Genomic DNA, 27,725 nt, shown 5'->3' with positions numbered 1-27,725 from the left:
GTCCACAGGCCAAGAGGAGGGTCACCACCAAGACGGAGCCAGGATGGAAACCTCAGCACATCACCCCAGGTCAGCCCTGCGCATAGACAGAGGAGAGCCACGTGAGGCTACCTCCCACCTCTCAGCTTCCCGGAGCCCTAATACAAGCCGTCATATCACCCACAGCCACAACCAACAGCTGTGTGAGTGATGGCGAGCTTCTGCCCAGAACCGCCAACTCCATTATAGAGGAACTCCGTTCCCAGAGCATTTGTTAATTGAGCCATCGAAGCGCTTGATTTCATTGTGCTATTGGCACTCTTTGCAGACAGCGTTAATCATTGCCATCCTTATGAGAAATTGCCTGCACCCGTGGACAGGATCTGCCTGGAGCAGGTGTTTCTCCCAGGGGCTCTGGATGGCTCTCCTGCCCTTGGTTCTCAGTTATTTATAGGATCACAGAAGCCTGTATCGGAAGAGACCATAGAGGTCATCCAGTCTAGAAATATTTAGCAGCACCTGCTATGTTCTGCATGATCACCAATGTTCAGAAGATACAAGCCCTGAAACTCTGACTTGTTTGGTGTTTTCTTCTAGGAATGGAAATTGCTTTCAAGAACACAGTCAGGGTCCCCTTCTCCACCCATTATTATGATTGTTGTTGTTGTTCAGTCACTAAGTCATGTCCAACTCTTTGCAACCTCATGGACCACGGTATGCCAGGCTCCCCTGTCTTTTACTATCTCCCAGAGTTTGCTCATGTCCATTGAGTCAATGGTGCCATCCAACCATCTCATCCTCTGTCACCCCCTTTTCCTCTTGCCCTCAATCTTTCCCAGCATCGGGGTCTTTTCCAATGAGTTCACTCTTCGCATCAGGTGACCAAAGTATTGGAGCCTCCACTTCAGCATCAGTCCTTCCAATGAATATTCAGAGTTGATTTTCTATAGCACTGACTTGTTTGATCTCCTTGCAGTCCAAAGGACTCTCAAGAGTCCTCTCCAGCACCACAATTCAAAAGCATCAATTCTTGGGTGCTCAGCCTTCTTTATGGTCCAACTCTCACATTATAGTTTCCTCTTTTGAATCAATATAGACCACTTTCTATTAAGGGAGCAAACATAGGAAAGGTTCTCAGCACATAGTAGGATTTCAGTGAATGTTGGTTTCTTTTCTTTCCTGACTTTTTTAAAATAAAAAATAATAAAAGCATCTATTGATAGGAATTCCCTGGTGGTCCAGCGGTTAAGACTCTACGTTTCTAATGTAGGGGGCACGGGTTTGATCCTTGGTCAGGGAACTAAGATCCCACATGCCATGCACCGTGGCCAACATATTTTTTAAAAATGTTTTTTAAAATAGTCTATTCATACCTTTTCTGGAAGCAGGCACCAGGTCTTTTAATTGCTATAAGTCACTCCCAGCCTCTTGTGGAAAATTTCTAAGTCCTTCCAGCTTCTCTCTCCTTGGATTGAGGAAAACTTGCCTTGAAAAGGAATCCACGGGACCTGCCTCACATTTTGCGACAAGCAGCCTCCTCTGAAGTCTGGAGCCAGACGGGAGACTGGAGGCACTTAGCTTTTTTGCTTCTTCCAAGTACCTCTTAATGGCATGTGTTCTGTGCATTTTCTGAAAAGTTGATTTCAGGGCTCTGCAGGAATTGAGTCTTTACCAAGGAGTCTCTTTTTTTTCCTCCATGAAAGTTTCAGAGAGAATTCACAGAAAAAGAAAGGAGTAGGCATAGGGGTCAGGAGTCCACATTAAACGTTGTGCTTTAATCTTTTTTTTTTTTTTCTTTTTTGGCCACAGCGCAAGGCATGTGGAATCTTGTTTCCCTGACCAGGGATTGAACCCTGATTGCCTGCAGTGAAAGTGCAGGGCCTTAGCCACTGGACTACCAGGGAAGTCTCAAGGCCAGGACTCTGGACTCCTTCCTGTTTGTGCCTTTGGCCAGCAGAATCCCAGGCACACAGTGAATGTTCAGTGAGCGCTTGTGGAATGAGTGATCACCTCTGCATTCATCCTCTACTCTTCTTCACTCGCTCTGGTCCCCAGGGGACTGCCCTGTTGATGACATTGGAGGGCTTGCGGGGCCACTGGCTTCTGGTTGGCTCTGGTGGGTGGTGGGAAATCATAATGGCAGAGTTGAGGGCATTTGTCCTGTGGGCTTCCTCTCCTGGGGGCTCACCATGTGCTGGTGTGGCCCTCAGCAGAAGGTCACCTCTCTTGTTAACACAGCCTGTGCTCCATGACTGTCTCCTTCCACGTCCCACAGCCTCTTCACTCCCTCATCCTTTATTTTATTAATTATTTTATTTTTAATTTGGGGAATGCACTGTGAGGCATGTGGGATATTGATTCCCTGACCAGGGATGGAACCCATGCCCCCTACAGTGGAAGCATGGAGTCTTCACCACCGGACCACCAGGAAATTCCCACACCTCCTCATCCTTTAAAGCCAAAGGGCAGCAGCAACAGCTAGCCCCGGATCCCTGCACTGTCCTTACAGTCTCCATGCACCCAGCTCACACCTGCCTAATTAATCTGTCAATCAACTCTCCACCAATTATCCCAATCGGAGTGTACCTTTACTTTCCTGTGGGAAAGCAGCAAGCCCCCACTGCTCATGAAGATTTTAAGTGATTTGAGGTGGGCCCCGGGGCTCCAGGCACTTAGAATGGTGAGCAGCTGTGTTCTTCAGAGGATTTGTGACACGGCTAGGCATTCAGGACAATCGGATGCACAACAGCTTTGGGATAATAAATAGCAGTTCTGGAAACTATTCTCTCCTTAGGAGAGACTCTCTCCCACTGATAACTTGTGAAATCTTATTTTAGGCCAACTGCCTGTTTTTAAGTCTCTAAAATTGCCCCTTATCATGGTGGTGTGTGTATGACTCAGTGTGGGATGAGCCAGAAGAGGAAGAACTCAGGACCACATGAAACAGTGGGGGAGGTAGGCTTTACATACGAGCTTTGCCAACAGAGGGTGTTTTTAAGGACTCCCTTGGGTGTCTAATTCAGTGTTTCAGCATCAACTCTTTGGGCTATTTCTCTGCAGGTGATCATCAACAGCACAATCACGCCCAATATGACTTTCACCAAAACGTCACAGAAGTTTGGGCAGTGGGCGGACAGCAGAGCCAACACGGTGTTTGGTTTGGGGTTTTCCTCGGAGCAACAGCTGACAAAGGTAATCAGGTGGTCCTCCCCACAGCACCACTAGTGCCGCTGTCCGATGCGTAGTTGCCTGTCAAGGGATCCAGCACTGCCACTGGTGAGCAGGTTCCTCTGTGGCCTTCAGCCTCTCCCCTTGTGGAACTGCAGGGCTGCCAGACCAGATGACCTTTTAGAAATCACCAGGTTCCTTAAAAATGGAGATGTAGTTTGGAGAGGGAAAACGTCTCTAAAAATGCTGCATCCCAGCCTCAGGACTAGCTTTGCCTAGTGTCCACAACCCCCCACCACCCCAGCTCCCTGCACCCAGGGTTTGTCTGACAGCCAGCAATGTCAGTGACTCTATGGTTGGAGCCCTCAGAGAAAGGGAGCAAGGTGATGCTTGGTAAGAGTTTTGAAAAGTTTCGGCTCCCAATTTCCAACATGCATGCAGGTGGCGGGGGTGTTTCCTACAGCACCAAACAGTTCTCAGCCCCCTGTGGGGTGTCCTGCAATGCACCTCAATTTGACACTGTTTACCTGGAAGTAGTGTCTGCTCCCACAGGTTTAGGACTCAGTCCTACGAGATCCCCCCTACTTCAGACTCCCAACTGTCACCTGTGTTTCTAACTGACTGATCCCCTTCCTAAGGTTTAATTAATTTGCTAGAGCTGCTTATAGGGATTCCCTCATAGCTCAGTCCAGAGAAGGCAATGGCACCCCACTCCAGTACTCTTGCCTGGAAAATCCCATGGACGGAGGAGCCTGGTGGGCTGCCGTCTATGGGGTCGCACAGAGTCGGACACGACTGAAGTGATTTAGCAGCAGCAGCAGCATAGCTCAGTCAGTAAATAATCTGCCTGCAATGTGGGAGACTCAGGTTCGACTGCTGGGTGGGTAAAATCCCCTGGAGAAGGAAATGGCAACCCACTCCAGTATTCTTGCCTGGAGAATCCAATGGACAGAGGAGCCTGGTGGGCTACAGTCCATGGGTCGCAATAGTCAGTCACGGATTAGCAACTAAACCAGCACCAGCACCAGAGCTTCTTATAGAACTCAGAGAAGCGTTTTGCTTACTAGGTTCAGTTCACTCAGTTGCTCAGGTTACCAGTTTTTAAAAGGGTATATGTCAGGAACAGCTGGTTGAAAGAGATGTTCAGGGCGAGGTGCGGGGGAAGGACGGAGCTTCCACACCCTCTCTGAAGTATGCCCCTCTTCCCATATCTCTCCGTGTTCACCCACCCAGAAGCTCTCCAAACACCATCCTTTTGGAGTTTTATGGAAGCTTTATTAACTAGTCATGATTGATTACATCATCCACCTTTGGTGGTTGGTTCAGCCTCCAGCCCTCTCCCCTCCCCAGAGGGACTAAAAGTCCCCCACCACCTCCACCTGTATTCATGATTGGTCCCCCTGGCAAACAGCCCCCATCCTTAGGTCCTTTCCAGAAGTCACCTCATTAACATAAACCCGGTTTTGATGGAAAGGGGGTTGTTCTAAATCACAAGACACCCATTTCTCCCCTATGGCTCTGAACTCAGAACTGAGGACAAGAAACCAAATACGACAAAAGATGCTCTCACTGCCCAGGAGCCCGTGGAGGAAGACCAATATGTGCATTTCTTATATGTCACAATGTCACAAGCTCTTAACCTGAAGTCCCCACAACCCTTCAAATGTCACCCAACGTTCTGTGTGTGTGTTGCTGTTTTTTCTAGGGAAAGGGTTCATAGCTTTGCTTTGGTGGCCCAAGGGGTCTGGGGCACTGACTGTGGATTGTTAGAAAGGTGTTGAGGAGCCGAGCAGGCTGACCACAAACAGAATAGTGAGGACTGAGGGAACAAACTGACCACTCTAAGAGGCCTCCCCTAGCCGATTGAAGGGCCAGCAGCTTGTTTTAGGAGAACAGGTTTGCCTGTAGGATGGTGGAGAGCCCTGTGTAGGTGTTGAGAATGTACTGGTTAAAAGCAAGACTGCCTAGGGACTTCCCTGGTGGTCCAGTGGTTAGGACTCCACGCTTCCACTTCAAGGGACACGGGTTCTATCCCTGACCAGGGAACCAAGATTCCACATGCTGCAATATGGCCAAAAAGGAACAAAACAAAACAAAAAGCAAGACTGCTTAGTTTGTGTGACACAAGAATTTACTGGAAGAATATCAGAGTATCCAGAGAACCCAAGAGAGAGTTGAAAATCTGAGAAGGGCTAGAGCCAGGCTGGCTTTGGGCAGCTCAGCTCCCGAACTTGTTTCTCATCCATTTCCTTGACCATCTGACTGGCTGCTGGGCAGGTGTTCAGTGAGCTCCTGCTGTGCCGACACGGAGCTGGGCCCTGAGGATGCAGAGCGGGTGTCCTGTGCCCGTGCCCCTCAGAGTCCCAGATGCCTGGGGAACTCACGGAGCTTTTAGTGCAGACTGGGCTGCTTGGGTGCCCTGTGCACACTGAGAGGGACTTTCACAGAGCGGGACTGAGATGAGTCAGGAAGCCACTGTGAAAGGACTTGCTACATGCACCTTTCATTTGTCCAGTGTGTGCGTGTGTATGTGTGTGTGAACACCACATATACACACCTGCACTTTCTAAGGAGGCATCCAAACCCAGCACCTGCACCCAGCCACAAACGAGCCCCCTGATGAAGGGCACACCACAGACTGTGTTGCTCTGCGTCCCAGCTACTGAGGACGCTGCCCCTCGAAGCCCAAACCCCAGATGGCCTAGTAGCACTCTGCGCATTCTCTTATTCCAGCCCCTCATAGACGCGTTCTCTCCTGGGTACTAAAGTCTCCAGATCTCCAGGGCTCAGCATCATGGGGCAGGAAGCAGAAACCCGAAGGGTAGCTCGGGGGTGTAAACGTGGGAGGTGCCATCTCCATCTCTGGTCCCTCAGTCTCTGGACCATGGCCCTGAGGAGACGCATCCCATCCCAGGGGCCTGCGTGATGCCTGTGTTCTAACAGGCAGCACGGCAGAGTTCTGGAAGGCCTGCTGCTTGGGCTAATAGGGTTTGTGGGAGGATCGAGAATCCTGTGGTGTGCAGACCTTGCAGAGAAGCTGGTTGGTTGTTTGGAGGTGGTGCTGTGTGGTATGGAAGGCATTAAGTCAGTCTAAGGGTGGCGGGGCCGGGAGACCTGATGGTTCACAGTCCATGTCTGTTTTCTGAGGATAAATCGCTGTGTGCTCTGGAGGAAGGGCCTGGTGCAGTCAGCTTTCCCCAGGGCGCTTCCTGGTCACTTCCTGGTCACTTGGCAGAATCTAGGCCTCAGGGTGGGTCCCTGTTGTTGGCAGTTGACACTCGGCAGGGCCAGAAGTCAGAGAGGCCATGGGAGGAGGAGGTGTTGTCAAAGCCACAGTTCTATCCCTGGTACCAAGGCCAGTGTGTCCATAACCTTCTGAGCAAGCGCCTGGGGAAGAGAATGACTGGGTGTCCATAGAGCATCTTTCCTGTCCCTAGTTCTCAGGATTCTCTTTGCTGAAGGGTGGAGGCTTCAGAAAAGCATGGTCTTAGTCCGTTCAGTCTATTATAACAAAATACTATAGATGGGTGTTTAAACAGCAGCCTCTCACAGTCTTAGAGGCTGGGGTCTGAGATCAAGGTGCCAGCATGGTCAGGGTGAGGTGAAGGCCCTCTTCCGGGTTGCAGACTGTCAGCTTCTCATTGGAAGGAGGTCAGTTCCGCTCTCTGAGGTCTCATTTTTAAGGGCACTCTTCCCATTCATGGAGACTCCATCCTGTGCCCCAGTCACCTCTCAAAGGCCCCGCCTCCTAATCATCACACTGGCATTTAGGATTTCCACCTACAATTTTGAGGGAGAACACGGACTTTCAGTCCATTCATTGCAGGCATTCATGGGGAAGGTGAATATCTCCAGCCTCTGGCTCCACTTGGACCCACTGTTATAGCCATTTCCCAAATCTCTTTGTCACTAACCCTTCAGCTTGGTTTCTTCCCAATCCCTCCCATGCAACTTGGCCCTCAACCGTGTCCCCAGGGCTCAGTGTAGTTCCCAACTCCAGGCCACCTCTGCTGTGCACACCAGGCAATGAGATGTTCAGATCATGCCACAGGGAGCATTGCCCTTTCCCTCCATCCTCCAGATAGCAGAAGGAACACGAGCAAAATCCTGACGCTGTGTAAGGGAAGCTGCAAACAGTTCACTGTTGATAGGGCACCCGGGTTTCGGGGGGTGGGCAAGGCTGATTAGAGGCCAGCTCTTGAAAGGGCCTTCTGTGCCATGCCAGAGTCTCTGGACTTTATCTCACGGCCTGTGAAAGACTTTAAGCTAAGAAAGAAAATGATCAGATTTGCACTTTAGGTAGATTTTTTTTTTCTGACTTCAAGACAGATTAGCTTGTTTTCATCCAGATCAGAGATGAGGAGGGCTTGCATAAGAGCTGGAGAGATTTAAGAAATATTGAGGAGCTAAAGTGGCAGAATTTGGTGAGAGGATGTGGGAGGCAGAGTCTGTGGGGTGGTGATGGATGGACGATGTGATGCCATTTTCTGAAATGAGGCAGAGGAACAGGTGCTGTGAGGATCTGAGAAAATTTCTGTAAAGTGGAAGCAAGTCTGATGGTGATTTGTTGAAAGAATCATTAACCAGAACGTCTGTCGGAAGTGGCTGGTAGGGATTGCATGCCTTTTCCCTCTGAAAAAGTGCCTGGTGGAGAGAAGTGGGGTGGCGGAGCAACGCCTGCCCTGCTGAGTGACTCGTATCCAGGCTGAGAGGGCTGGAAACCTCACGATGCTGGGGAGGGGCAGATAGGGTGGCTTCTGTCAGAGATGGAGTCCTGTCTGGGGCCTCCTCCTTGGCTCACCAGCCCCTGATCCCACCCAGGGCTGGAGTTCTCCACAGAAGCTTTGAGGGTTACCTTCAGCTGCCTAGAATAACTTCTTCAATCTTTGGAGGACTCAGAGTAGCTAGGAAGGACAAAGGGGGAACGTTTCAAAGAAAAGAATTGAAAGATGGGAGAACTCAGAAGAAAAATGAGAAGAAGTGGTTAAAGTTCCATTCTTTGTGCCTCTGAGAACTAAAGAGACCTTGGGCTGAGCCTGCATCCAGGCGTGGCCACTTCTAATTTTTCCCAGATGGAAGAAAACATCCTGTCATTAAAGAGGAGTGCCCTGTCACCCCGAGTCACCCAGGCTCCTCCAGCGGCGTTGGAGTCCCGTTCTGTGACTGTGACCTGCCATTGTCACAAAGACTTATCAAATAAGCCCTGAGATGCCTCCTTTGTTCAGAATGTTGCAAATCAACTTCTCCCCTTTCTCACTGAAGGGAACGATTAACCGCGCACTGATAAATTACCATGAAGTGAGGCTGGCAGTCTCGACAAGTGGCAGTTAGTGAGCACAGAGGAACTTGGGCCCAACGGGTTCCCGAGGCATGTTGCTGAGGGGACAGCTGTGGCTGAATATTCCCAACTTCACGGAGCAGCCACCCACAGGCCTGAAAGGGGAATTGGTAATCAAACACTCTAACTAGCCTGGAAAAAGGAACTCCACTGTGGATGTTAGCATTTAAGAACACTTCATACATACTTCTTTTTTCACTCCTCCAGAAGGAAATAGATACCTTGATCTTCATGGCTCCTGTTATAAGGACCACTTCATACCAAAATCCAGAAAGTATTACAGGGACACTTTCCACTCTCTGTACAGGCTTTCCAAAACAACAGGAGCTGTGTACTCCCAAGGGTGAGCTGGAACGCTGTTCACCCACTGGAAAGGGTGTAATGCCTCAGCCTGCTGGAGAGTGTTGAAAAGGGACTTGCCTGTTCTGACAACTAAAAAGCCTTCTGAAGAGATCAGAGGAAGGAGAACCAAGTGTAAGAATGAGCCAGTCATCCAAGTTTAGACAGTTCCTGGCATCTGACCTTGATACTTTTGGCTCCGTCTCATCCTCCCACGAAGGGGAGTAATCAGGTTGGAGTTGCTCGTGCTGTGATTGATCCATTATTCTTTGTTGAAAGAATAATTAACCAGAACTTCTGTCGGAAGAGACTGGTGGGGACTGCATGCCTTTTCCCCATGAAGAAGCGCCTGGTAGGAGAAGGCAGGTGCTGGGAGTGATACCTCCCGTGCCAAGTGTCTCATATCCAGAGTGATAGGGCTGGAAACCTCAAAGTGCTGGGGAAGGTCACTTCTAATTTTTTCCCAGGCAGGAGAAAATGTCCTGTCATTAAAGAGGAGTGCCTGTCTCCCTGGATCACCCGGTCTCCTCCAGTAAGAGTTCTTACAGGAAGCCCAGAATGGTTTGAGGGTTACTGTCAGCTGCCTGGAACAAACACATTCTGCCACAAAGGGCAGTGATCCAGGATGGAGTTGCTAGCGCTGGGTGGTTGGTCCAGCTAAACCCTGAGCCCCCTAAGTGGCATTTGCTTTTCAGTTATCTCTAATTCAAATTTGCATTCTTAACGCTTCCTTCATTAACTCAGTGTCCTTGTAAGAACATTTCCTGATCTCCTACCTTTCTGATTTAAAAGGCTCACTTTTCTTTCAGTGGAGGATATTGATCATTCTTCTGATAGGTTTTAGTTAGACTGTTCGGTGGCTACAAGTAGCAAAGATCACGGTGCTTATTCTTTTCATACGGAAAAGGCGTCCTGAGGCAAGCAGTTGGCATCAGTACAGTGCTCCATGATTTTGGGTGTAGGACTGTGTGTGTTTCGTTTCTTTGCTTATCCTTTTTCCTTGTGATGATAAAATGGCTTCTCAAGCTCTGTCCATCACATCTGCATTTATAGCAAGAGGGAGGAGGCAGGAGGATGGTGCCACAACAGCATCCCTGTAAACTCCTGTGGCAGATTTCTTTTGGGAACCCAGTGTCAGTCTTGGGTCCCTGGACCACCCTCCCATACCCACTTTCAGGGAGAAAAAAAGAGGCAGAGAAATGACTTACCATGATCATCTTAGATCAGTTCTTATTCTCTACCATCTAGGAAATTTCTGTTCTAGACAAATCAAGATTCTCTTAAGCTAAAAGAAAAGAAGAAATGGATTTTGAATAAGCAAATAGGTAATGTCTGCCATAGAGTCTTCAATGGCCAGGGCCCCCACCCAAAAAAAAAATGAAATAAAACAATAATTTTTCACTTTCTATCATAATATGATGATTTTGATTATTAAATTACTGCCACACATTTAAAAACTACAGAAAATGATCCTAATGAGTAAAGACATTAGAATTTGGCATGTATTTAGAAATATTTATAGTTTGAATATTCTTTGATCCATGGGTTTTATTTATAGGAATCTATTCTAAGGAAATAATTGTAACTGCATACAGAGAATTAGCTACAAGAGTTTTCCTCATGGCATCAGTTATAATACACCAGCCTAAATGTCCAGCTATAGAAATTAGTTAAATAAACTCCAGGATACCCTTCAGGGTAATATTGTACAGCAATTCAGATAATGTAATAAAAGATAATTACATGGAAATATTGTCATATTGATATCAAAAGTAGCGATAAAAGCGGATATGTTGGGTTGGCCAAAAAGTTCATTCGGATTTTCTGTACGATGTTATGGAAAAACACATACGAACCTTTTGGCCAACCCAATACAATATCATTCTGTTTTTTAAAATATCTGTGTAATGGATGCATATGTACAGATAGAAAAAAGTTAAAAAAATTCATGTGGTTAGTGCTTATCTCTGGATGATGTGACTCTACATTTTTAAAAAATATTTTTCCTGAACTATACTTGCTAAATGTACAAGCATATGTGCTTTTTCATAATAAGTGGGGAAATATTAGAAAGCTTAAGACTTGGGGAGAGGAGCTTTTTCACCAAAGGACAGTGAGACTACTTGTGTCCCAACAGTTGGAGGCTCTGAGTGGAAACCTTCTCCATCCTTCTCCCAGGGCTCCCTGAACTGCTTCCAGTGTTTCATGATGATAGATAACGCTAGGATTAACATCTTTGTATAGAAGACCTTTTTTTTTTTTTCTCTCTCAATTATTGTTGTAAGATAGTTTCACAAAAGTGATACCACTAGGCCAGTGGGTATAAATGTTTTTTCTCACTTATGATCAGTAGTTCCAAACCGCTTCTCCAAGGGGCTTCACAGTCACAACATTGCCAGGAATACCTTGCCAGCACAGGGTATCATAATTGTATTTAGTGTTCGCTAATTTAGCAGGCCAAGAATGGTGCCCCATTATTTTGCTTTTGAATTTCCAACAAGGCTGAACGATCTTTTCTTTAAGTTGCTTACTTATTCTATTTTTTTATTTGTGAGTTTTGCCGTTTATCTATTGGGATTTTCATATTTTCCTTTTCAATTTGTACAAACTGTTTTTATACTAAAGATAATGACCCTTTTTCTGTTGTACTAGTCTAAAGAGAGATATTTTCCCCAGGCTGTAGTTTCCCTTCTGAGTTACTTTCTTTCTTTTTATATACAAAAGCTTTAAATTGTTAGGCAGGCAAGTCTGTCACTTTGTGATTTTCCTTTTATTTCTTCCAGGTTTAGAAAATTACCCTCACACCCCTCAAGCAGAAGTTTGATGAATGTTCAACTCTGTTTGGATCCAGATTTTACAAACACAAAACAACTTACACCTTTAACTCATCATTAATTTATCATGCTACTGGTTTGTGTAAGGATTTAAATCCATTTCCCCTCAGTTTGCCAAAATTATTGCAATTATATTTTGAATAATTTTCCTCATTAATTTATGATTCCTCCTTTGTCATAGCTAATTTTTATATAAATGGTAGGGCCCATCTTGCCACTGCTTTTTAAATGATTATTCAGGGACTTCCCTGGTTGCCCAGTGGTTAAGACTACTCTCCCAATGTAAGGGGCACAGGTTCGATCCCTGATCGGGGAGCTAAGATCCTACATGCCACATGGCACACCTTAAAAAATATATAATAATAAAAATAAATAAGTGATTATTTATTTAACTAAAATTTGTCTGATAGGGCTTATCCTACTTCATGAGATTTTGAGCTTATTTTCTGATAAAAATTCTTTTGATTATCACCCATTTAAATATAAAGTCCTCTACAGACCCAGAATTCCTTTGAAGACAGGAACTAAGTCCTTCTTAAGTATTTCAGTGTACCTAGAGATAGCTAGTTAATATTTTTGAATGAATGAATTCACCCTTTTGTAGGGCTCTGTTACTAAAATTTGTGGCTTTTTTTCCCCTCATGGCATGTGGGATCTTAGTTCCCCTATCAGGAATCAAACTCACGTCCCCTACGTTGGAAGCACAGAGTCTTAACCACTAGACCACCAGGGAAGTCCTAAGTTCATGGTTTTAAGTCAAATCAGGGCCGTGAGAAGCTGTGCTTCCCTTTGTTGAATGCCCATCGCAAAGCCCCATCTCTCATCCTCCAGGGATCCATGGAGGTTGCATTATTATTACCCATATTTCACAGATGAAGAAAGCAAGGTGTATAGTGGTTCATTTGCCTGCATTTGAAAGAAGGATAAGGGTTAGAGCTGGGCATCTTAGCTAAGGTAGCAGTTAAGTAGGTAAATCACAGGACCCTGGATTGTCCAGCACTGGCGTCAGATGGCTGTGTTCAGTCCCAGTTACGAAACCCATCTGTGCTGCATTTGCATATTGACAGTAGTAAGAGGACCTCAGAGTGGCTGTGAGTGCATAGTATAACTGTGCATATACATGTACTGTTTTGCCCTTTTTGAGATGCTCTAGACTGAACTGAACTGAACTGAACTGCAGCTGTTACTGTTCACAGGCATCCCTTGGAGATACTGTGGATTTGGTTCCAGACCACTGCAATGAAGCAGATATTGCATTAAAGCAAGTCACAAATGTTTTAGCTTCCTAGCACACATAACAGTCTTATTTGCACTATACTGTGGTCCATTAAGTGTGCACTAGGATTATGTCCAAAATAATAATGTATATACCTTAAATACATAGTGGCTTCCCTTGCAGCTCAGTTGGTAAAGAGTGTTCGTATTCCTGCAATGCAGGAGACCCGGGTTCGAGCTCTGAGTTGCGAAGATCCCCTGGAGGAGGAAATGGCAACCACTCCAGTATTCCTGCCTGGGAGATCCCATAGACAGAGAAGCCTGGCAGGCTACAGTCCATGGGGTCGCAAGAGTCAGACATGACTTAGCGACTAAACCACCACCATACCTTAAATAAAAGTACCATATGGCTAGAAATTGCCAACCGTCATCTGAGCCTTCAGTGAATGTAGTGACAACAAAGATCAGTTATCACAGATCACCATGAAAGTTTGACATACTGTGGGAATTACCAAAATGTGACACAGAGACACAAAGTGAGTAAATGCTGTTGGAAAAATGGTACTGATAGACTTGCTCAGTGCAGGGTTGCTGCCAGTTTCAATCTGTAAGAAACACGGTATCCGTGAAACACGGTAAAGCGCGGTGTGCCAGTTTAATAGCACTGTCACCTCAAGGTGACATCCTTTTGAGATGTTCCAGGCTGTTACTGTTCACAGGCATCCCTCGGAGATACTGTGGATTTGGTTCCAGACCATTGCAATAAAGCATGGCACCCCACTCCAGTACTCTTGCCTGGTGAATCCCATGGACGGAGGAGCCTGGTGGGCTACAGTCCATGGGGTCGCTAAGAGTCGGACGTGACTGAGCGACTTCCCTTTCACTTTTCACTTTCATGCATTGGAGAAGGAAATGGCAACCCACTCCAGCGTTCTTTCCTGGAGAATCCCAGGGACGGGGGAGCCTGGTAGGCTGCCGTCTATGGGGTCACACAGAGTCAGACACGACTGAAGTGACTTAGCAGTAGCAGCAATGAAGCAAATATTGCGGTAAAGCAAGTCACAAAATTTTTAGCAATGATAGAGCTGTCGCCCGGGCTATTCACTCCATTAACCTCTGATTTTCTAATCCTCAGGCCTTATCTTTGCCTTAAAGGTTCCCATGACCTGCCTTGGAATTAAAGCTTTTATAATGTTCTTTTAAAGAGGAAGTGAGTAGAGTTCTATTTTAAGTACAATTCTCTTTGCAAATGGAAAATCCTATCGATAAATGTTTAACAACTGTTGTGCAAGTCTCTGGCATTCGTGTAGGCACACGAAAGTAACGGGATGTGTAGATGATCATGTAGAAATCAGATCTAGGCTCCAGTTCAGGTTTATTATTTACTAGCCATGTGACTATGGGCAAATATTAACCTCTCTAAGACTCTATTTTCTTATCAGGAAACTATGAATAAGAATTCCTGTCCAATAGAGGGTAACAAACAGGAGAATTTGTATTGAAAGTCATTAAATTTCTGTGACTTCCCTGGTAATTCAGTGGTTAAGATTCTGTATTTTTAATGCAGGAGGTACAGGTTCAGTCTCTCGTTGGGGAACCAAGATCCCACATCCTGCAAGGCATGGCCAAAAAATAAATAAAACTTAATAAAAGAAGCCATTAGACTCCTTTCCTTGTAAATGTGGCTCTGCTGAGGGTCTAGGGGAAGAGGGTGATAGTTATGCCCACCCAAGGCAAAACTGTGGGATATCTGGAGGGACCAGCATGATGGGTATCAGGGGACCAAGAGAGAGGGGACCACTGGACCTTCTGGACTGAGTCTCCAGGAGTTGAGCTGAGGGTCATCATGACAGTCAGGGTCAGGAGGGAAGCCCCAAGCTCCGTCCAGAGGCCCCTTGTTTTATCAAAACCTGGCAGGGCTTTATTGACTGACTTGTTTGCCACTCTCTCCTGCTACCCAAGTCTGGAGCTCTCTCTGATGCTTACAATGTTCATATCCCAGCACCTAGCTTAGGCCACGGCCCCATATTTGTTTGCTGAAGCCCTGAATGGTGCTAAGACCATGTTTGTTGACTGAGTAAACATGACCCTGGCGATGACATTTCTAATCTAGTTTATAAACAACTTCAAATAAGACCCCGAGAAAAAGAGACCCTGACAGGTGCAAGAAGGGTCTGTAAAAAAATGATGCCTTTGGTTTGGGAGCCTGGTGAAGTATTTTCATGCCTGTGAGTACCTCCAGTACCATGGTACCTCCCCAGGTCCTTAGGTTCGGCCGTACTTTGACATGTTTTTTTTTTTTTCCCAAGAGGGTGGAAATGTGCAAATCTAAAACCCAGAGCTCATTCATTCTCTTAACAAACTTACTTATACCTGCTTTCCACCTGGTCTCGTGGGAAGGTACAAAGGGGAAAAGCATGGGCCCTGCCATCAAGGAACTCATGACTTGATGCTTTTACTTACGGGGCCCCTAAAAGGAAGGGGGATGCTTCGTCCATCCTCTCTGGGCCTCAGACCTTTTAAGCAACAGGTAATGTGATTTTTCACTGGCAGCTCTGGGTTGGTTAAATGAAGCCCTGTGTCAGTGGCTTTATTTCCAGGCCTGCAGGAGCAATGCCAGCCAGCATTGCAAGGCTGACCTTTTCTGCTTCCGCCAGGTGCTTGGTTTACCAGCAGCTGTCATCCAGCAGGGTTTCCCAAAGCAGACCGCTATCGTTGACCTTGTGAGACACTCAGGGGGCAGCCTATGCCCAGAAATCGAGTTCTTGGTGAAAGCCACAGCATTGTCGGTGGCATTGGCACTGGCTGGCTTTTTCTTGCTACTCAGCAACCACTTTGGGCTCTCTCTTGCTGTGTGATGTCAGCATTAGCTATGACAGGCAGTTCTCTGTTCAGTGTATTTGCTAATTAAAATCAGTTGCTTTGTCAGTGACACTAAAGCAGTGATTTATATGACTGCTCTGGGATTTTAATAATATTTTAATTTTAATAAAATATTAAAACATTCCTTTAAGCAGAGAGCATAGTAGAATGAACACCCACAGATGCATTACATAAATTTAATAGTGAACACTTTGCCATGTTTCTTCATCTGTTTTCAGGCTTTGCTGGTAGCTCAGTTGGTAAAGCATCCACCTGCAATGCAAGAGACCCAGATTCAATTCCTGTGTCAGGAAGATCCCCTGGAGAAGGGATAGGCTACCCACTCAAGTATTCTTGGGCTTCCCTTGTGGTTCAGCTGATAAAGAATCCGCCTGCAATGTGGGAGACCTGGGTTTGGAATGTCCCCTGGAGAAGAGAAATATTCTGGCCTGGAGAATTCCATGGACTATATAATCCATGGAGTCATAAAGAGTCAGACATGACTGAGTGACTTTCACATGTTTTTATTGTTGTTGAAATACTTTAAATTACAGACATAAAGACATTTCATGCCTAAATACTTCATAGTGTATGTGCGTGCTCAGTCACTCAGTCGTGTCCAACCCTCTGTGACCCCATGGACTGTAACCCACCAGGCTCCTCTGTCCATGGGATTTCTGGGCAAGAATACTGGAGTGGATTGCCGTTCCCTTCTCCAGGGGATCTTCCCAACCCAGAGATTGAACCCACATCTCCCACATTGACAGGCGGATTCTTTACCACTGTGCCACCCGGGAAGCCCAAATCCTTCAGTATTTATCTCTAAATAATGACATTTTCCAATAACCACAACATCAGCAGCACTTCTAACAGGACTAATAAAACAGTAACTCCTTGGTGTCATCTTATCCAGTCCATACATATCCCTTGTTGTTGCCCAGAAATCTTATAATTGGTCTGTTTAAAAGAGGACTCAGACTTCCCTCGTGGCCCAGTGGCTAAAGGCTCTGAGCTACCGATGAAGGGGGCCTGCGTTTAATCACTGTTGAGGGAACTAGATCCCACATGCTGCTGCTAAGACCTGGTACAGCCAAATAAATAAATTTCTTTTAAAGAGAACTTAGTCCTAGGCTAACATGTTACATTTTGCATATTAGGCTTTTAAAATCTAGAATGTTCCTTCCCCTGAACTTTTTGGATGTTTTTGTTATTCACACCATTGACTTGTAAGAGTTCTTGGATCTTTCATCAGAGATTATGAAGTTTTGGGGGGATTCCTTCTGTGCTATAGCTAAATTCCTTTTGTTGCATTTGTATTAGGTACTCTTAACTAGAGGTGTGTGTTTTTAATATTTTGCCATCAAATCTTGCTTCAGTATCTTAGAAATTAATTTAGATCTGACCTGAGCTTTTTTGTTTCTTTTTTGTTGTTGCTGTTCAGGAAAAAGCATTTCTTATATTCACTTCTCTTAAATCTCAAATAAAATCTCTTTCCTGGATTTATACAGAATTTATTGACTTCAAATGAATGCAAAATAATAAAGGTGGGTTCTGAATATCATCCATATATAAGGTTAAGGAAACCTCTAATAATTCTTCTTCATGTTCAGTTTGCAGAGAAATTCCAGGAAGTGAAAGAAGCTGCCAGACTAGCCAGAGACAAATCCCAGGAGAAAATTGAAACTTCGAGCAATCATTCCCAAGTAAGTAATTTGCCCGTAAAATAAATGAGTGTGATCAGTGATTGGGACTTTGTTCCTGTCACTTTTGACAGGAAAGAACAAATTTTCACAGTAGAGCATTTTGAAGGCTTTTTCAACTATTAGCCTTTTCACAATGAGAAAGATGTGACATGTTTTTATGAGACTTGAATTTTTCAAGATGTGGTGATATATTTTGGATGGAAAACATTTGATGAGATGAGAGTTAATGCATGTCCCTCATCTGGAATTCTCTCTGGTCACTGTTTAAATACCAATGCCAAGGGCACATGTTTTCTTTCTGTGTTGGGAGGGGAGGTCTCCATAAAGCATGCTCATGGACCAATGCAGGTACCTATGCCCATGACAGAGAAAACTTGGTCGATGCCAGAGGCTCCCCGTCTGTTTCCCTATTATAACAAAGTCAGGTGGGAGGTGGTATTTCAACAGCTCTAGTTTAGTCAACGAAAATGTGGCTTTGCCAGGAACTGAGTCATCTGTCTGCTTGAAAGTGTGGTCACTGACTAAAAGGGACCTGAAATAAAATACCTGCCTTCCTGATGTCTAGAGTGGGGTATGCAGTAGTAGGCAGAAGCCTTGCCTTGTGACAGAGTTATGTGTAGAGACAGGGCAACAGAGACATGAGGAGCAAGCATCTCGGGTTAGGAATAAACATGATGTATGTGAAAGCTACGAGTCTACTGGCCTGGGGGAGAAGAGTGCGATGGGAGGACCAGGGATGCACTTGGAGGGACCGTGAAGGACCCAGAAGTCCGCATTAGTGGATCCCTTCTTACCTAATTTTGTATTATTGGATAGTGAGAAGACACTGGAGGTGTTTTATGGCCACTGATCAGGAATTGACATGATGGTTGCGTGTGGGTGGTGAGGAAGTTAGGGAGCAGCCGAGGGCGGGAAGACTGGCGAGGAGGCTGTGGGATGGAGAATGGCCATGCCGGGATGGCCATGGATGGATTCTGGGGCAAAGATGAGAACCTACCTCCTGGAAGAGAACCAGGAGGCATGGGCATCCTGAGTGGTCAAGGTCAACACCCTAGGCTTGATCATCACCTGTAGCCAAACCTGGATCATATAAAAGATGTCCCTTTGGACTTATGGAAATGAATGTGTGTTAGATTCCAAGTGGACAGGAACTTTCCCGAATCTTTATAAACAATCTGTAATATCATCTAAATGATACTGTTGATTTAGCATACTAATGTCTGTACTGAGTGATATCTGAGGAACTCTAAAATTGGGCACTTGAAGTGGTCCATAGTCTAAGGAGTTTCTTTTTTTTTTTTAGAATGCTAAATTTTATTTTATTACATAGAGGAAAATCTATCTTTTAATTGATTTTTATTGGAGTATAATTGATTTACAATGTTGTGTTACTTTCTGCTGTATAGCAAAGTGATTTAGTTGTGTATACGTACACACACACACACACACACACAGAGTTAGATTCTTTACATAGAACTGAACAGAATTCACTGTGCTATTCAGTAGGTTCTTGTGAAAGTTGCTCAATCATGTCTGAATCTTTGTGACCCCATGGAATTCTCCAGGCCAGAATACTGGAGCGAGTAGCCTTTCCCTTCTCCAGGGGATCTTTCCAACCCAAGGATTGAACCCAGGTATCCCGCATTGCAGGTGGATTCTTTACCAGCTGAGCCACAAGGGAAGCCCAAGAATACTTGAGTGGGTAGCCTATCCCTTCTCCAAGGGAAATTACCAACTCAGGAACCAACTGGGGTCTCCTGCATTAGGTTCTTACTAGCTATTTATTCTATATGTACTAGTGTGTATATGTCAGTTTCAGTCTCCTAATTTATCCCCCCCATGCCCCTTTTCCCCTTGGTAACCACAGGTGTGTTTTCCACCTCTATGACTCAACTTCTGTTTTGTAAATAGGTTCATTTGCACTATTACTTTAGATTCTACATATAAGCGATAACTTATGATACAAAGTTTCTGATATACCATCTTTTTCTAAATGTCATGTTATAGTGATATCTTTAATATCTAAATTTCTTTATATAATGTTTTTGCTTTAATGTTTATTTTCTCCCCTAAAGTATTTTAAACCAAAAAAAGTCAAGTGTACAGAGAAAATGTTATTATATAGATATATATTAATTACATATAAATGGCTTTTCTAAGCTTTAGTTTTTATTTACCCTTGCTGATGTTTTCCCAACTATGGAGATCATTGTCCATTTTTCTTTTTATGAAAAATCACACAGTTGCTTGGTTTTTTGAATTTCTTAGAGAATAAGTACTTCGGCCAAGTTTTCTAAATACTTGAAGATTTTAAACAACCTAACTACAAAAATTTTTAATGTGTTTTTTCTGAATGTAAAAGCAATGCATATTTATTGCAGAAATTTAAAATATGCCATACTATAAAGGAAGGAATAAAAATTACCTATATTCTTACCGAAGACATTTTCTTAATGTTTTAAACTATTTCTTACCAATATAGTTTTCCAGTACATTTTTGTATTATTCTTTTTCATCTTTTTTTTAAACTTATGTTTGTTATAATCATTTCCTCGTGTTTTCAAATATCACTTTTCAAAACCATTTTAATGTCTAAATAGAATTCCAGTGTTTGTTTATATCACAACTTATTCCACTAAACTCCTATAATTTGGGACAGTGAAGTCTAAAGCGCATCTTGATGGAAGTGAAAGAGGAGGGTGAAAAAGTTGGCTTGAAGCCCAACATTCATAAAACTAAGATCATGGCATCCAGTCCCATCACTTCATGGCAAATAGATGGGGAAACAATGGAAACAGTGGCTGACTTTATTTTTCTGGGCTCCAAAATCACTGCAGATGGTGACTGCAGCCATGAAATTAAAAAACACTTACTCCTTGGAAGGAAAGTTATGACCAACCTAGACAGCATATTAAAAAGCAGAGACATTACTTTGCCAACAAAGGTCTGTCTAGTCAAGGCTATGGTTTTTCCAGTAGTCATGTATGGATGTGAGAGTTGGACTATAAAGAAAGCTGAGCACAGAAGAATTGATGGTTTTGAACTGTAGTGTTGGAGAAGATTCTTGAGAGTCCCTTGGACTGCAAGGAGATCCAACCAGTCCATCCTAAAGGAGATCAGTCCTGGATGTTCATTGCAAGGACTGATGTTGAAGCTGAAACTCCAATACTTTGGCCACCTGATACAAAGAGCTGACTCATCTGAAAAGATCCTGATGTTGGGAAAGATTGAGGGCAGGAGGAGAAGGGGACTACAGAGGATGAGATGGTTGGATGGCAGCACTGACACAATGGACATGAGTTTGGGTGAACTCTGGGAGTTGGTGATGGACAGGGAGGCCTGGCATGCTGTGGTTCATGGGGTCGCAAAGAGTCAGACACAACTGAGCAACTGAACTGAACTGATGTTATTTCTAATTTTTCATTAATGGAAATAACACTGTGATAAGCTGTTCTTGTGTATGTTTTGTGCATTTGATGGTTTCCGCAGGATAATTTTTTTTTTAACTTTTAATTTTATATTGGAGTATCAGTTCAGTTCAGTTCAGTTGCTCAGTTGTGTTTGACTCTTTGCGACCCCAGGGACTGCAGCACTCCAGACTTCCCTGTCTATCACCAACTCCCGGAGCCTATTCAAACTCATGTCCATCACATCGGTAATACCATCCAACCATCTCATCCTCTGTTGTCCCCTTCTCCTGCCTTCAATCTTTCCCAGCATTAGGGTCTTTTCCAATGAGTTGGTTCTTTGTATCAGGTGGCCAAAGTATTGGAGTTTCAGCTTCAGCATCAGAGTATAGTTGACAACAATGTTGTGTTAGTTTCAGGTCTACAACTAAGTGATTCAGTTATACATACACTGCAGGGTAAATTCTTGAAATGGAAGTATTGGACTAAGGGTAGGCGGTTTTATGAGCTTTTGACGCATACTGCAAACATCCCTGCAGAAATGTACAATTCTGACTCCCACCAGGAGTGAATGAGAGAAATTTTTCCTCCCACACACTTACCCACAGAGCTTTGTTGATTTGACAAAAGAAAAATGTATTTTATTGTTTTTTTCATTTTGCATTGCTTTACTAATAAGATTAAATTTTTTTGTTTATTGAGTCTATGTGTGTCTTCTACTGTAAATGTCAATTGCATATCCTTTCCCTTTTTTATGTTCATTTCCAAGAACTTTATTTTTTAGCATGGCTAGTTTTGAACATATACAATACTAGGCAAAATTGTGTAACTGAACCCCATGGGCCCATCAGTTCAGTTTTAACAATTAGGAATTTATGACCAATCATCGTGGCTCAGCTGGTAAAGAATCCACCTGCAATGCGGGAGACATGGGTTTGATCCCTGCGTTGGGAAGATCCCCTGGAGAAGGGAAAGGCTACCCACTCCAGTATTCTGGCCTGGAGAATTCCATGGACTGTATAGTCCATGGGATGGCAAAGAGTTGGACATGACTGAGCGACTTTCACTTCACTTCACATTTCATCTACACCCACCCTATCCCTCCACCTTTTTTTTTAAAGCCAATCCCAGACATCATTTCATCCACAAATATTTCAGAGTGTCGCTCTAAGAGCTGAGAACTCTAAGAGTTTCTTTTAAATATAAGTATTGGCATTTTGGTTTTCATATCCACTTCAAATATTTCCCCCACATTATTGTTTACATTCTAATATAGTTTGTGGCATTTTTTTGTGATGCAGAAATTTAGCCAGAAATTCATTCCCTTCATGGTTCCTCCCTTTGCCTTTATGCTTCTTGGAGACTAAGGTCTTTCTAAGACCTTATCCGAGACCAGATGAGATTGACCTCCATGTGGTATGTCTTATTACAGAAAGCATTACAGAATATTCATAATGATGCTAATAGTAATGGAGACAGCAGACACCCATATCTGATTCCTGGTGGGGTTTTTTTTTTTTTTTTTAAATAATCTTTCTGTAACCTTAGGATAAAAAAGGTTATCTCAGCTTCTTCTTGTCATTTGGTTGCTAAGTCGTGTCTGACTCCTTTGTGACCCCATGGACCATAGCCTGCCAGGCTTCTCTGTCCATGGGATTTCCCATTGCAGAATATTGGAGTGGGTTGCTATTCCTTCTCCAAACTCAGTCACTGTTTCTTATTATAACCATCCCCACCCCCGCTGCCTTTTTAATCTGTGGCTTCTGTCCTGTGTTATTTAAGGAGACCAGGTATCCTGACTTGTAGGTTTATCTGTAAAGTCTGATTTTAAAAGTTTCTGCCTAACGGCCCCAGATGCTGTCTTGTGAATAAAAGGCACAGACTTTCTGGACTCCGTGTGGACTCTCCAGGGCCAGTCTTGTTATTAGTCTTCGTGTTGTGTGTTCTGGTTGGAGGCATTGGGTCTCCCACACTCTTAAACACACAGCTCCTGCCGCTGTCAGATCAAGTGATAAGCTGCGAAGGTAACCCCCTCTTCTACTCAGGCATCCAGTGTCAATGGGACAGATGATGAGAAGGCCTCTTGTGCGGGTCCTGCCGACACACACCTCAAGTCTGAGAATGACAAGCTGAAGATCGCTCTGACCCAGAGGTGAGCATGTGCAAACCCAGGTGTTGTCGCCCAGGGCCAGCACTCCCCTGCAGCCTCTCCCACTGGGCAGGGCTTCAGGAATTTGGGGGAGGAGACCGGGTCCTGCTCAGAACAGCCGGTCTTGTCTCCTGGCCAGAGGAAGACCAGCTGCCTCCGTGGCTGTTCCCTGTCCACATCAGCCTGTGTGTGTGTGTGTGTGTGTGTGTGTGTGTGTGTAAGAGAGATGTGACCTTTTTTTTCTTCAGCTGTACTAAATAGCATGTGGGATCTTAGTTCCCCAAGCAGGGATTGAACCTGGGTCCTCTGCAATGGAGGTGTGAAGTTCTAACCACTGGACTGCCAGGGGAGTCCTTGTGATCATGTTTCACTTTGTTTTGTTTTTTGAGAAGCCAAATTTATCATTTATTTGTATATGACAGACTGTCTAGAACATCCAAGAGAAACATATAAAAACCTTAAGAAACTATCTTTAATATAGTTTAATATAATATATTATATTATATAATAATATAAAGTCTCACAAAAATCAGTAGCTTTTCTATATGCAAACATCACATAGACTATATATTTGAAGAAGAGATTTCCTTTATAATGCCTGTATGCTAAGTCTCTTCAGTCATGTCCAACAATGTGACTTCATGGACTGTAGTCTGCCAGGCTCCTCTGTCTGTAGGATTCTCCTGGCAAGAATACTGAGGTGGGTTGCCATTTCCTCCTCCAGGGGGCCTTCCCTGACCCAGGGATCAAACCCAAGTCTCTTACATCTTCTGCATTGGTAGAGGCGTTCTTTACCACTAGAGCCACCTGGGAAGCCCTTCCTTTATAGTATGAATTATTAAATATAATATGAACCATAAAATACATAGGAATAAACTTATAAAATGTACAGGATCTTTGTGAAGAAAACTCAAATAATTTTGAGGACCATACATGAATAATTTAACAAATAGAAAAAAGTCTATTGGAAAGGAGTAGGAAGCCTTAATATTTTAAAAAAGTATCAATTTCCCTTAAATTGATGTATAAAGTTAACGCAGTCCCCATAATGATATCAGCAAGATTTTAATTTTTAATGACTACAGTAACCATGCTTGTGTTTTCATATCTCGAGAATGTGGCATCTTTCCCAAAGCCAGGCTGGACCTCATTGTGTGGGCTGGCCCTATGAGCACCCTCAGGGTCGCTGACTTTGGGGTCATTCTGTTCACCTGGCAGGGAACTCTGCCAGCTCCCCCCAGCCTCCCTGTGGCTGCATTCTTCAGAGCTGCCCTGTGTAAGAGCTCTGTCATATTAATCCCTCCGTTTTACACAGATAAGGAAACCGAGGCCCAAGTGGCACAGCCAGTCCTTGCCCAAGGTCACACGGCTGGTAGATTCTCCACACTGCCTGCCTATACTCAAGGCGGGAGCCTTCAGGAATCCTCCCGGGGCAGCAGTCGTGCTCCACAGCAGGAGCCCACGGGTTAGCACCCGCTTCTGCCCCGCAGCGGCCTAACCGGTGCTTGGAACTCAGTTCCCATGATCTGACCTGGGAATTCCGGAAGGAACGTGAGATCCACAGATCCAGCACCTGTTTTGGACTATGGGTTTTATCAGGTGCTTCAGAGGACAAAACTGTGACCAGTCTCTCTTGATCATCAGGCAATCGTGAAGACTGTTTTTGGTTGTTTAAGTCACAGTGGACTGCCTGGTTGAAAACGTTTCACCCCTAAAAATAAATGTTTTTTTTTTTTTTTTTAATTCCAGTTTAATTGACAAGTGAATTACAGGAATGAGTGTGAAGTCATTTCCCTAAATCAGGTCAGATTCTCACTCGTCAACTCTGGAATTAATCACATGATGGTATTTGCTGTGTTTTCAGTCTGTGGTGTTTGAAACCAAAAGTACATATTTTCCAGTCACATTCCTAGGACCTTGAGGTGGATGAAAGATAATGTAGATTATTAAAATACAGTTGTATTTACTTTAAAAAATTGTTTTAAAGAAGACTTTAGATACAGAACTTTCCTCAGCCAGGCAGTATAGATTAGAAGCCAGAAACTTTTTTTTTTTTCAGTAGCTAAGTCTGATGCATTGGGTTTTTTAAAAATTAATTTTTATTGGCATATTCGATCCCTGGGTTGAGAAGATCCCCTGGAGGAGGGCATGGCAACCCACTCCAGTGTTCTTTGCCTGGAGAACCCCAATGGACAGAGGAGCCTGGTGGGTTACAATCCATAGGGTCACAAAGAGTAAGACACAACTGAGCGACTAAGCACATAACTGCTTTACAATGTTGTGGTGATTTCTACTGTACAGCAAAGTGAATCAGTTCTACCCTTCCTTTTTAGATTTCCTCCCCATTTGGGTCACAGTAGCTATACAGAAGGTTCTCATTAGTTATCTATGTTATACATAGTAGTGGGTATATGTCAATCCCAATCTCCCAATCCATCCCGCCCCCAACTTCCTCATTTGGTGTCCATATGTTTGTTCTCCGCACGTGTGACTTTGTTTCTGCTCTGCAAATAAGTTCACCTCTACCATCTTTCTAGATTCCATGAATAAGTGATATTATCAGATATTTGTTTTTCTCTTTCTGACTTATTTCACTCTGTGTGACAGACTCTGGGTCCCTCCACATCCCTGAAAATGGCACTATTTTGCTCCTTTTTACGGCTGAGTAGTATCCGTTGTATGTATGTATCACGGTGTATTTATCCATTCCTCCGTTGGTGGACATTCAGGTCACTTCCATGTCCTGGCTATTGTAAATAGTGCTGCAGTGAACACTGGGCTCCAGAGCAAGGAAACAAAGGGAAGTGTTGAATGGGCAGAGCAGCTTGAGGGGAACCTAACTGCAGTTTGTTTTTGAAAACTTCCCTCATCACAGAGGATCAGAGATTATCATGTGGTTTGGTGATAACATGGAGGCGTCCCTCAGACCTGAGGTGACATGGGGTCGGCCAGGACTCCCTCACACACACTGTGGTTGGAACCCCAGTTCTTCCCTCAGGGGATTCCCAGCCCTGTCTCCTCTGTCCTCTAGTCCTCAGCTGTCAAATCTGGATCAGGCTAGCTGTTTAAACCTAGAGTCATTGGGCTCCAGAGAGTGGGGCATCAGGAGCTTGTTGAAAAGATCCACAGCTTTCATGAGAGTCTCAGGGGGCCTGGGCTCCACCCCAGCACTTCAGAACCTTTATCCCTGAGGCTCATTTCAGGAAGGAGCTAGACATGGGGCAAGAGGGACCCCTCCTGTGGCCAGGAGTCAGTAGGGAGCAGGCAGGGGGGTCTCTACCACAGTGTGGCTTCATTCATAGTTTTTTTTTAATTGAATTAGAGTTGATTTACACTGTTGTGTTAATTTCTGCCATACAACAAAGTGACTCAGTTATACGTATATGTATATAGTTCTTTTTTATATTCTTGTCTATTATGGTTTATCCCAGGATGTTGCATATAGTTCAAGGGTTCCCTTCTCTCCAGAGTTCCCTGTGCTATATAGGAGGACCTTGTCGTCTATCCATTCTGTATGTAGTAGTTTGCATCTCACTAACCCCAAGCTCTCAGTCCATCTCTCTCCCCCAGCCCCCTCCCCCCTGGCAATCACAAGTCTGCTGTCTACATCTCTGAGTCTGTTTCTGTTTTGGAGATAGGTTCATTTGTGTCATAGTTTAGATTCCATATATAAGTGATGTCATAGATATTTGTCTTTCTTTTTCTGACTTACTTCACCTAGCATTAGAATCTCTAGTCGCATCCATATTGCTGCCAATGGCATTATTTCGTTCTTTTTTATGGCTCAGTTCATTCTTAGTTTCATCTCTTCCTTCCCTGAGAATTCTGTCCTTTCTAAAGTGATGCCTTGAGAAAAATCACCCAGCAGGGCAAATTAGTGCCCCTTTAGTGGGGCAAATATGTTCCCACTAAAGAGAGGCACCAGGCCTGCGGGACCCGTGGTCCTTGTGGCCAGGCCACGGTAGGAGAGGATGTGGCCTTGAGGGCTGGGCTGAGGGGGTGTCTGGGTACCCCCGCCCTGGGGCAGTGGAGTGGATGGCACCCATCACCCGGTCACCGCCTGGCCCCCGCCCCACAGTGCCGCCAATGTGAAGAAGTGGGAGATTGAGCTGCAGACCCTGAGAGAGAGCAACGCCCGGCTGACCTCAGCGCTGCAGGAGTCGGCAGCCAGCGTGGAGCAGTGGAAGCGCCAGTTCTCCCTGTGCCGAGATGAGAACGACCGGCTCCGGAACAAGGTGGGCTCAGCTGAGACCCTAACCCACGGGGAGCGGGGGGCCAGAATGGGACAGGGCAGCGGGACCTTCCTTCCACTCCTTCCCCGCCCTCCCACCACCTCCCGCCTGCCTTAGTAAAGGAGTGTAGCCACGCACAGAAGTGACTTAATCCTTCTATTGAACCAAGTCTCATAGTTTGTGTTGCCAAGGGGAAGAGGAATCAATGGGAGACAGCAGCTTTGTCTCTCAAAGAGCACCCTCCCATGGGCACTGCGGGTGGGCCTTTCATGGGCAGCCTCCTTTTGGTATTTTCTGTTGGTTCAGTGACCTTCCAGAGGGTGAGGGAAGAAAACAGACTGGGGAAACGGTGAGGCATGATTGCTCAGAAACCCTGCCTCTGTGCAGACCACTATTTCCGAAAACGTGAGTTAGGAAGCGAGGACAGGAAGTGTGACGTGGTGGGTGGGGTGGGGGGGCCAATGCCCTCATGTGCCCTCCACCCTCCTACCTCAACATC

General features: G+C 44.8%; 1 protein-coding gene across 3 annotated transcripts in view; it reads left to right on the top strand.

Annotated features, from left to right (window-relative positions):
* HOMER2 (homer homolog 2 (Drosophila)) overlaps window positions 1-27,725 on the top strand; it is a 127,931-nt gene that overhangs the window by 94,760 nt on the left and 5,446 nt on the right. For all 3 annotated transcript variants that reach the window (XM_010841108.1, XM_010841106.1, XM_010841107.1), the window contains exons 3-6: window positions 3,040-3,171; window positions 17,346-17,438; window positions 22,891-22,997; window positions 27,073-27,229. In XM_010841108.1, the coding sequence (XP_010839410.1) occupies window positions 3,070-3,171; window positions 17,346-17,438; window positions 22,891-22,997; window positions 27,073-27,229 (459 nt within the window). In that variant the 5' untranslated portion in view covers window positions 3,040-3,069. The remainder of the gene's footprint in view (window positions 1-3,039; window positions 3,172-17,345; window positions 17,439-22,890; window positions 22,998-27,072; window positions 27,230-27,725) is intronic.

This window comes from Bison bison, unplaced genomic scaffold (assembly GCF_000754665.1).
Source record: "Bison bison bison isolate TAMUID 2011002044 unplaced genomic scaffold, Bison_UMD1.0 scf7180017864155, whole genome shotgun sequence".
Lineage (NCBI taxonomy): Eukaryota > Metazoa > Chordata > Mammalia > Artiodactyla > Bovidae > Bison > Bison bison.
The sequence above is the reverse complement of the archived record's forward strand: the minus strand, read 5'-3'. Positions and strand labels throughout refer to the sequence as shown.